The sequence below is a fragment of the Mus pahari genome, chromosome 3 (genome assembly GCF_900095145.1).
Source record: "Mus pahari chromosome 3, PAHARI_EIJ_v1.1, whole genome shotgun sequence".
Lineage (NCBI taxonomy): Eukaryota > Metazoa > Chordata > Mammalia > Rodentia > Muridae > Mus > Mus pahari.
The window spans coordinates 61,725,656-61,736,175 of record NC_034592.1 but is presented as its reverse complement, the minus strand read 5'-3'; the positions used below and the strand labels follow the sequence as shown (position 1 = coordinate 61,736,175).

General features: G+C 47.0%; 1 protein-coding gene across 4 annotated transcripts in view; it reads left to right on the top strand.

Moving 5' to 3' along the window:
- Positions 1 to 1,136: 1,136 nt before the first annotated feature.
- The window catches only part of Nfe2l2 (nuclear factor, erythroid 2 like 2), a 29,092-nt gene continuing 19,708 nt past the window's right edge, over positions 1,137 to 10,520 (top strand). The window contains exon 1 of one of the 4 annotated variants that reach the window (XM_021193144.2): positions 1,137 to 1,433. In XM_021193144.2, the coding sequence (XP_021048803.1) occupies positions 1,389 to 1,433 (45 nt within the window). In that variant the 5' untranslated portion in view covers positions 1,137 to 1,388. The other 3 variants (XM_021193142.2, XM_029536213.1, XM_029536215.1) reach the window with 3 other exon arrangements.

The window sequence follows — 10,520 nt, the reverse complement described above, 5'->3', positions numbered from 1 at the left end:
GGAATGAACGTTGTGAAAACAGTTACTACTACCACCACCACCACCACTACCAAAACCTAGTGTCAGATTCTATGGTACAGTTCTCAGCCAGTGTGAATAACCACCCCAAGCAACTCAGATATTTTGCATATCATATACTTACATTACAATTTATAGCAACAAAATTAGTTATGAAGTAGCAGCAAAAATAATTTTATAATTGGAGGGCACCACCACATGAACTATATTAAAGGGTTGCAGCATTACGGAGGTTGAGAAACTGCTCTAAAACCAGCTCTTGAGAGGTGGAGGCTTATGAGACCCTATCTCAAAATTCCCAAATAAAGTAAGTACGTGTAAAGGAACCCTGTGGGTCTTAGAATCCACTTCGGTGATTCTATTTGAGTTGTGCCCGCTTGCTGGGCTCTGAGTGGATGAAGTGCCACGGAGTGACCGCTTGGGCCTGGAGCCCAGGGCACGTGGGAGAAGTAGAGGGCCTTCGAGTAAGGGAGCACGAGTTTGCAGCGTGGACTCATCCATCTCCCTGGGGCAGAGGTGTTTGGGCACCAGCAACTGAATGGGACCTGGGGCCAGAGGGCAGTTGGCCTCTTGCAAAGTCCGGGTCCCAGCTCAGAACCCCAACCCCCGGACTGGCGCCACAGTCAGCCGGTGGAGCGAGATAAAGCGGGCAAGGTTCTGCAGGTCCAAATCAGGGAGGCGCAGCTCCGATAGCAGCGCAGGGGCCGGGGCTCCCGGTGTGTTTGCACCAACTGTTTAAACTGCTTCAAAGAGCCAGGGCCGGAGCGACCTTCGGCAAACAGCTGCTAATCTCTAGCAAGGGGGTGCTGTCCTACCGAGGACTGGGGAGCCGAAGGCCTCCTGCTCGCGCCCCGCCCCCGTGCGACTTCAGCCCACCTGACTCTGCCATGCCCGGGACAGTGAGAGGCGGGTCAACAGTGGAGGCCGAGGGGAACGCGGGAATTCCGGCCGGAAGCCCTCAGGTCCCTGTCCCGCCCCCAGGCTCTTGCTCCTCCCACTGGCCCCCGTCTTGTCCCCCCCCTACCCTTGCCCCGCCCTAGGCCTTTGCGGGGGCCCTCGGGTCCTTGCCCTGCCCGTGGACGCGATTCCAAGCTCTTGCCCCGCCCTTGCCCCGCCCTCATGCCCTTGTCCCGCCTCTGGCCCATGCCTCTTGCCCTGGCCCATTCTCCGCCTCTAAGTTCTTGTCGGGTCCCCTGGTCCTTGTTCCGCCCCCAGGGGGCGGGGGCGGGGCGGGCTAAGGGTGGCCTGCCACTCCAGCGAGCAGGCTATCTGCTAGTTCCCGGCTGCTCCGACTAGCCATTGCCGCCGCCTCACCTCTGCTGCTAGTATCCTCGCCGTCGGGGAGCCCCACCGCAGCGTCCGCCCTCAGCATGATGGACTTGGAGTTGCCACCGCCAGGACTACAGTCCCAGCAGGTGCTGCCCCAGCCTTCGGGCCCCTCGGCTGTGCCGAGAAGCGGGCAGGAGCTCGAGGGGACAGTGGCCCCGAGAGGGAGGGACAGTCTGAGCCAGGACTACGACGGCAGGGCCTGGGAACTGCCCCGCAGGGCTGGGAGGGCAACGGAGGATGTTGGGGCCGCGACGAGAGTGGGGTCCGAGCCTGAGGTCCCCAGGGGCGGCTGGGTCGGGGTGTGGAGGAAGTCTGACTTCAGCGACACCACCACCTCGCCGGGTGGGAGGCGCAGAGGCGGGAGGAGGTGGATGCTGGCGGTCTAAACCGGCGCCGCCCGGCCTTTTCCGGGGCAGCGTAGTTTCCCTGATTCGGTGCGGTAAAAATGTGCCTAGTCACGGGGCCGCGCTCGGGGGAGCTGAGGTCTCTCCGCCCCAAGCCCTCCCCAACCCCCGTCCTACGGACGCGGTAAGCTCGGCCGTCTGTGGCCTCAGCCCGAGAGCTGGTCTGTAAGATCACGCCTGTCCGTCTTGATCCTGAAAAGCCCAGCCCTCCGGGGGCGGAGGAGAAAGTCACCGGGTGGCCCTCGTGCTCTGGCGCCCCGACGGGCGGCCTGCCGGCAGGGCTCCGCACGCTCCCTCGGCCTGGGAACCCGGGGATAGTCTCGCGCCGGACGCAAGGACGTGCAGACCTGGGCGGCGGGCTCCGAGGTCCGAGTCGGCCCCATGCGGGGCTGTGTGTTCTGAGTATCGTGACCCGCGGGGCCCCGCGTAGTGTGCGTGGCTGTGGCCTCCGGCTGGCTAACAACGGCCAGTTGGCAGTCACAGAAGCCCTCGGTTGGCCCTTTCCTGCTCTATAGCGTGCAAACCTCGCTGCTCTGGGGCCAAGGGACAAGTTGGAGCTGTTGATCAGTTGCGCAATTGTTATTTTCCCCTGGGCGGCTTTGTCTTTGGATTTAGCATTACAGAGTTGTAATACCAAAATGTATAAGGCAGGATATTCTGGTCCTTGCCGTCAAGGGTAAGAGTAATAGATTAGAATTTGTTGCTTTTTATACTGTTGCATAAGTTTTGCTTTTAGCCATTTATTTATTATCCCTCCCTTGTATCCTTAATACATTTTTCTTTGCTGTTTGAGATTCTGCCTCAATTTTCTTAGCATGTTGCGTACTTTTATGAAGACAGCGAATGGGACGCTTGCGTTTCATAACACTTTCTTGCTAAGTTTTGAAGATTGTTATGTAAGTGAAAGCCAGTTTCTGGTTATACGTTAGTCACTTTTAAAGAAGTAAATGCTTATGTTGGCACACACACACACACACACACAAAAGAGTCGGAATTGGATTTTTAGAAAAAGAAACCATTTAACTCAAGGGAATGTATAACTCGGTAAAGAGTGAGTCAGTTTGAATGTAAAGCTTTAGGCTGACCTGGAAGGTCCTGGTGTCAGGTTTTAAGTTACTGACAGTGCATTAATTCTACCCCTCCCTTGAACTTGGCCCCAGAAATGATTGGAGTTGTAGCCTGGTTTTCATTAGGATGAATAAGTAAACTGTATTTTCTGGTTTCTGCTCTTCATTAGTAATCAGAAGGAATGCTTTCTGGCCACAGGATACACGGTGCAAATGAACTTTGACTGTAAAGTTTTTATTTTTCTTTCTCTTTCCTGTGTAGAATAACATTTCATTTACAGAAATGACAGCTGTACTGCCTTCTCTTCCGTGTGAAAGCTTTGTTTGCCGGACATTTCTAGTTCTTTCCAGACATTGGTTTAAATATTTGAAGACTTTGAAGAAATAATTTAAGATCATAATTCATCTAAAAAGCATGCTTTGATAGTCCAGAAGGATTTGAATTGAGTTACAGATTTGAAGAAATGGTTAGAGGAGTTATTCAGTTGTAGCTGTAGCAGGATGCATTGTTTTAACTGAGCTCATAGTAGACTCCATGATTCTTCATCTCAGGGGGAAACCATCCATTACTTTTTCCACTGGTGTCCAGGAAAGATAAAATACTTTGTTGAAGACAAGAGATGAAGTTGATCTTGAATAAGACATATGAGATTATTTTTAAAGACACCTGAGATTGGCCTCTCCAGAATGAAGGGAGAACAACTTAAGAAGAACTTGACTTTCTAGATAGGTGAAACATCTCTGAATCTCTAAGACATTACAGAAAAGCCGTGGGTAGGTGGATAAACACAGCTACATCAGTCTCTCTGCCTTTTTGAAATTCCATTTGTACTAACAGCGGTCCTTGAAAGCAATACTGAGGAACAGCCCTCTTTTAGGATTGACAGGAAGAGTTGAAAGCCAGATAATACACTTATTTTTATTTAGGATGTGTCATGCTCAGCAAAGCTACAGGAAAAGGGAACACTTGGGTAGTTACCCTTATTTCTAGACTTTTCCTCTGTCATGATCCAGCATATTTAAAATATTTTCATAAATACATCATTCTTAATTTTGTCTTGAACCAGGGTTAGCTTGAAGATGCAGGAAAACAGAATTTACGTGCTAGAGAGTTGTTAAGGTTAGTGGACACTCCCTTGCAAGTCAAACAATAGTATAATTGCCTCGGATGTATAATTTCTCCGTAACCCCACCACCACCCAAAGACTCTTTATCCACCCTTTCCATGTTAGGAGAGAAGCACGCAGAGAGGCCAGTACTCCTCCAGGTGACCCAACTGTTTTGTATTACAGATAGAATTCAAATTTAGCCTAACTCCAAGGGCTTTGAGTCTTTACTTCCAAACTGGACCAAAGGACATTTAAAGCAGAACCACGAAGCTTCGGTAGATTGGAGAGGGGTGGAAGGAACCCAGGAGGAGACACTGGGATGGTAAAGGCTCTACGCCCTTTGCACTTACCTAGGTTGTTAATAACCATGTGAGAGGGAGTGGATCCTGTCAATTACAGCAAGAATGAGTAAAGCGGCAGTGGGCTGGAGCCTGTGGTCCTGTCCAGGAAGACAGAGGCAGGTCCAGGCGGCTTTCATTTGGAGAGGCAGGACGGTTTCTTTCTGTAATAATCATTTTTAAAGCAGTGTCTGAGAGTCTGTTTCACATTTTCTAGTGACCATTTACCCTTTTCCTAAGTTAAACCTTTTAGCTGGGTATCTTTGCCTTTGTCTTGTTTTTCATATGGCCTCCTATGTTTATTTTGGGTTGATGATCAAAATTATGTTTAGTAAGTAAGGGCATGTTGTACAGTGTGAACAACAGGGTAAGAAGTTGGAAGGAAGGTAGATTTGGGGTTGGGGGCCAGTGAGTTGAACACACCTAGCAGAAACGTTGTTCGCTCAAACTAAACACTAAGCCCCTGCATTGGTTGAGTGCAGCATTATAAGGACTCGGGGCTCTTGGGTTTGCCTGGAGCTTTGAGACTAGTAAATTTGAAGATTAATTACTTTATTTCCTGATCTATGCTGTTAAATTTTGTTAGGAATTATTGTCTGATTTTTCTGAATTAAATATACGTCCAGGGACCTTTAGGGTTTATCAGAATATATACCTGAATCTTCTGTAGGCAAGTCCAGGTACTTACCTGGGTCACCCACTTCAGAATGTGCTGAACACTTGGGTAGAGGTGTGTTTGATAGTGATGACCCTGTGACATGCAGGAGAGTTTATTTTGATGATGTGATGTCCAGAAGGTACGGAAGTTTCATTGCCATGAGTGCAGTGTTTAGGAAGGGGGCTTTCAGGTAAGAAGTCAGGACTTGGACAGTTGACAGTGGTATGTTTTATACACAGGGAAGCAAAAGTGTGTTTAAGTTTATGGAAAATACAAGTGCATTCTTAGGGGAGTTTGTCCCTCAGAAAAAACAAAACAGACTCCTATATTGGGCTTCTCTGTATATGCCGTGCTGTAATAATGTTAAGAATTTGAATAATTCTCTCATCAGGAAGCAGCACAATGTTAACTTATCTTTTTTTTAAAAAAAAAAACATGTGAACAATAATACTGATGCCACAAAGCCCTGTGTTAGATTCTTTTTTTCTGGGAGTGGATGGAAGGTTGGGGTGCTAGAGAGAGAGCCAGGCCCCTGCATGAATGGGTTCTCCACTGAGCTTACCTGCCCAGCTTGGAAAGGCCCTCTGTTCTAGAGTGTAAGCATATTTAGTCCAGGTCATTGTAGTGGGAAGACAAATCCCTGGGCCTAGGCTGCATTCTGAGAACCCAGCTTGTCTTCCCCAGGCCCCTTTGATGCCTGACTCATGCTCATATCATTATAGTCCAGCAACAGCTGCCTTCTGAAGAGTCTGTGCGAGTGAATGCTAACCCACCCGCCACACAGTTCATCCATTTAAACGTGTTTACACTTAAGTAATCACCCCTGTTTTTATCACTCTCAAAGGAAACCCTGGGCACACTAGAAACCACTTCTTATTTTCTCCAAGTTCCGAACCCCTAAAAACCAGGTAACCAGTTACCTGGTTTTTCTTTCTGAATTTGTCCATGCTAGGCATTTCATAGAAATGGAGCCATTCTATGATTGGCTTGGTAGGATGCTTTGAAGATTCACCTTGTTATAACAGGTATCCTGTATCATTATTCCTTTTGATTACTGAATATTACTCTACTATGTAGGCATATCACATTTCAAATTGGGGAACATTTGAGTTATTTCTACTTTTTATGCTTCCAAACTTGGCTATTTATTAGACTCACCTCCAGTATGTCAAATATCGATGCCCAGGCTGTATTCTGTATTTAGTCAAAATCTCTAGGGATTTAACACAGGCGTTAGTGCTCTGTGTTCAGGCTTCCCACTGGATTCCAAAGAGGATTGAGAATTCATACATTAGGGCCCTAACTCAGTGCCTGGTGCACTTTGGAGATATCCTGTCTGCAGCGAGTGTTTGATACCCAACATCAACAGGCTTTCCCCAAAAGAACCAGTAGGACTTTCCTATGACTTTTTCAGGGGTGTAGATAACTTGCAATAAGATTATTTAGAAATGACATATTAAAAAGCCTGTGAGGTGGGGGCTAGAAAGATGGCTAAGATGTTTAAGAGTGCTCTTGAAGATCCAACTGCCTATAACCCCAGCTCCAGAGGACCTGAAGTCTCTGACCTCCCTTGGCACCTTCATGCACTAGCTATACACCCTCGCAAAATTTCAAAGGCAGTGAGAGCCAGGAGTGTGGTGGACCACTCCTGCAGTTCCAGCTCCTAGGGAGGACTGCGGGCAGTGGTAAAACAGCCTGGCCTGCAGCATAGAACCCTGTCTGCAAACAAACAGGAGACTGGAATGTTCCTGCTAGGGTGGGTGTTGGATGTGGATTCCTGTACACTCTTCATTCCTGTGCTTGTTGTTTCCTTTCTCCAAAGAAAACCCTGGCATCGCCAAGCCAACTCCGCTTTTTGGTTGTGCCTGTTAGAGGCAACTTTGTAGTCCAGACCACAGGAATCAGTACTGAGGTTGCCCAGAATGATTTTCTGATTTACCCATTTGGAACGAAAGGCTGACTTGTTGGTGGGTACACTGTGTGTGGGGGACTACTGAGTGTGACCTCTGCAGCTGGCCTCTGCCATCGCCTGGCACACTTCTGCCTCCCCTGCTCAGGGCTGCCAGGCAGAGCTGGTTGGTGCCGCCCTAGCCATTCCCGTAGCTCCTTACTGGGGTATAATTTAGTCACCTGTCAGGAAGTTAGTAAAAGTTTGTCTCCTGTTGCTTTTAAGCTTTTGAAGAATAGTATCTTAGTTTTATTCTGAAAAGGCCTGAGATTTGGAGTGGGTTGGTACCTGCTGTATTCGTTTTGAGGAAGGCCACGAGTATTAGGGCTGTGTGATTGTGACTAAGTGACTGGCACTCTGAAAGGGGGAATTGGAATTTTCCTGTGTGTCAGATCTAACAGTCTTTCTGCTCTGCTGTAGCAGGAATTTGTAGCATTGTACATGGAAGCAGAAGCTAACCTCTGTCCAGCCCCTGGCAGTAGGCTGAAGGGGGAGTGGTTGTGGTTGGTGCCTGCTGTGAGCAGAGGCTTGCAGACTCCCTGACAGAGTCACTCTGTTGTGGTGCTTGTGAGTGACCAGGTTTGTTTAGCAGAACTGGACCCAGGGGTTTGGTTTTTTGTTTGGTTGGTTGTTTTTGTTTTTTTGTTTGTTTGTTTTCTTGAAACAGGATGTCTTACAGTAGCCCAAGTTGACCTTAAACGCACTAAAATCCAGGTCCTGCTTCAGCTCCCCTAGTGCTGGGTGTACAGGTGTACGATTAATCTTTGACTAGAGAGTGTTGAAGAATCATGAACTTTTGTTGTTGTTAAACCACTCAAATCTTGGTGATGAAAATGAGGACATTTTTATCTGCAGTAGGAAAAACTGCCAAGTTTAGAAGGTTTTATTTTTGCTGGTGGCAAGTCCCAGTGAATTACACATTGAATTACAAATGAATTACGGTGAAATACACATTGAAAGCCACTCTCAATAGTCTGTTTTACTTCATGTTGCTGCTTGGGGGGTGGTGGGTAGGGGGTGGAACCTACACCAACCCATATTGTTCCTACTGGTTCCCAGGTTGAGAGTGGGTCTGCTCTAGGGACAGTCCCTTGAAAATCTCTACCTGGCCTGAAGCAGTTGCTTCTGACTAATCCAGGTCTGGTCCCTGCTATGTAGTGGGGCAGGTGTGGCCAGGCACTTTAACTGTGTCTCATTGACCTTGACAAGTACAGTCCTCGGTCTCCAGGGATGTGGGTCAAAATGGCTCCTCTAGGAACAAACCTGGTTTTCTCCTGCCCTGGCTCTGCAGAAAGTCCAAAGTTCAAGGGGTCTGCGTCTTGTGCTTTAGTTGTCCAAAGTTCCCTTGATAAGGCTGTGGCTGTAACGTGTTGGGTATGCGCTGCAAAAGACAGTAACAGAGAGAAGAGACAATCTTGGATTTCTGGTACCAACTCACCCTCTACCTATGAAGGTGGCCAATCTCATGTTCCTCAGTGTGTCAGGGACTGGAGTTTTAGAATCTGGGTACTAAACCCCTCAGGTGTTCAAATCTTCCTTGTAAAATACGCATAGCTTTTACTCTGTAAGTCATCCTTAACTCCCCAATACTACCTAATGCCATGTAAATGCTTCATAAAGAGTTATATTGTTAGAGGGTAATAAAGCCTGCATAGTAACAGATGATAATTTAAAGAATTCTTTCATTGTCATTGCTTGAAATGACAATGTGAAACCATTGGATTTGGAAGGCCAAAGGCACTGCTGCACTGGCAATTTTTAGGGCAGGAGATGAAACTGAAGTTGTTGGCGTTCTGCTACTTACTCTTAACTAAAGGAGCTGACAAGATGGCTCAGGTCGTAAAGCAGTTGTGTAAACCTGATACCTTGAGTTCAATCCCTGGAACCCATGTAAAGGTGGAGGGAGAGAACTAACTCCACAAAGCTGTTCTTAACCCCCACATGCGCACATCATACAACAGTACTCAGTCTATGTGGACGTCATATTAGGGTTGACAAAAGCTGCTGGGAGTGGTTAAGCTACTTTCCGGGATCACACTTTGCATGTGACAGAACAGGGAACACAAATTTCCCTGATCCCTACTCTCCCACTCCTGGCTGACTACCTCACCCTTTCTGTCTTTCTCTAAAAGTGAAAGAAAGGGTCTTCTTTTGTTAGCTGTTGGAGAAAGAAGGAAGGACTCTTCACAGTAATACTAGAGAATTCCTGCCAAAGGGGAACTGTACTCCTGTGCCCGGCTTCTCCATGGAGAGCAGGCCTGTGGTACCAGAAGGCCCCACCCCTTGCTTCCCATACAAGTCTCCTGGCTGCAGAAAGTTGAGAGATAATTACTGTCTTGTTTGTAGGGAAACCCACCATCTCCTTAGTGAACTGCTTGTACCTTTATTCTCAAGGGATGGAGGCAAAGGGAGAGAGAACTCATAGACAGTTCTCGAGACCCTGCACATTTTCTTGACATTAGAGTAACTTGCCCAGATCCTTTCCCACCAAGGACAGTGTTGCCTGGTATGTTGGAACACTGATACAGGAATCTATAACTGCAAGGAGTTGGCCCTAAAAGATGATTTAATGTTATTTTTGTCTAGTGTGTTTGAAGGCAGAGTTTAAAACTATGCCATATTTGTTTCTCCTCTTGTTCTTTGCACCTGAGGAAGTCTGAATAATGGGGTTAGAGTTCGGAAAGCTGGGCGTGGCTGGCTAGGTTGTGGTGCCTAGGGACTGGCTTAGTGCTTTAGAGAAAAGCAGCCTGTGGGTGCAAATTCATCTTTCCTGACCATTGTGCGGGAAACAGCTCTTGTTGTGAAGAAAATACACCTAGTCAGCAATTAGATTGATGGATTAATTATAATTAGTTTTTACGGCCTCCCTGATTGCAAACGTCTGACTTTTGCTTTTTAAACAGACTCGCTGTGATAGCAGAGTTAGCCTTGAACGCTCCGTGAAGCCCAAGAAGACCTCAGGCTCACAGAGTCATATGGCCTCCTGAATGCTGGGGTTCCAGGTCTGCACCAAGCAGCCAGCATCCAGATCACAGAATTCTTTTTGTGAACATTTCAAGATATAGCCATATTTGTTCTCCTTTAAAAAACCAGAATTAAGGCTGAAAGTTTAGCTTGGGAATAGTAGAGCACTTGCCTAGTGTGCATCAGGCCCAAGGCTCAATGTCTGGTAACACCCCCTACTCTTTCTAAAAGATGTTTTTAACTTGAGAAGAGTGTGTGCTACTATCCTTAGGATGCAATACTTCTTGTATTCAGTAATGTCCAAGTATTGATATAGGAATGGAGCTAAATAATTTTTCTGTGATCGGTATTTGGTCATAAATCATATGAAAAAATATGCCTTTGTTGTTTCAGTACTTTGAGCTATAACCTCAGCTACCTATGATTAACAATGAAAATATTGGATTCTGTGACTAAATAATGTGTACATACTCATTTCACAAATATTTATGAGGTCAACATCCGGACTTGCATGGCATGAAGATTGCTTTAATCTTGGAGATAGTAGAGCAGTTGTTCTTCAAGGCCGTGAGTTTGTGAAATTGTCCTAATTACTCTAACCCTTTGGCTCTTGGTTACAGGGTGTGTTTTATATGGTGACTAGTGCAGTTTCATTAATGCTGTCTGTCCTTCGGGGATGTAGATT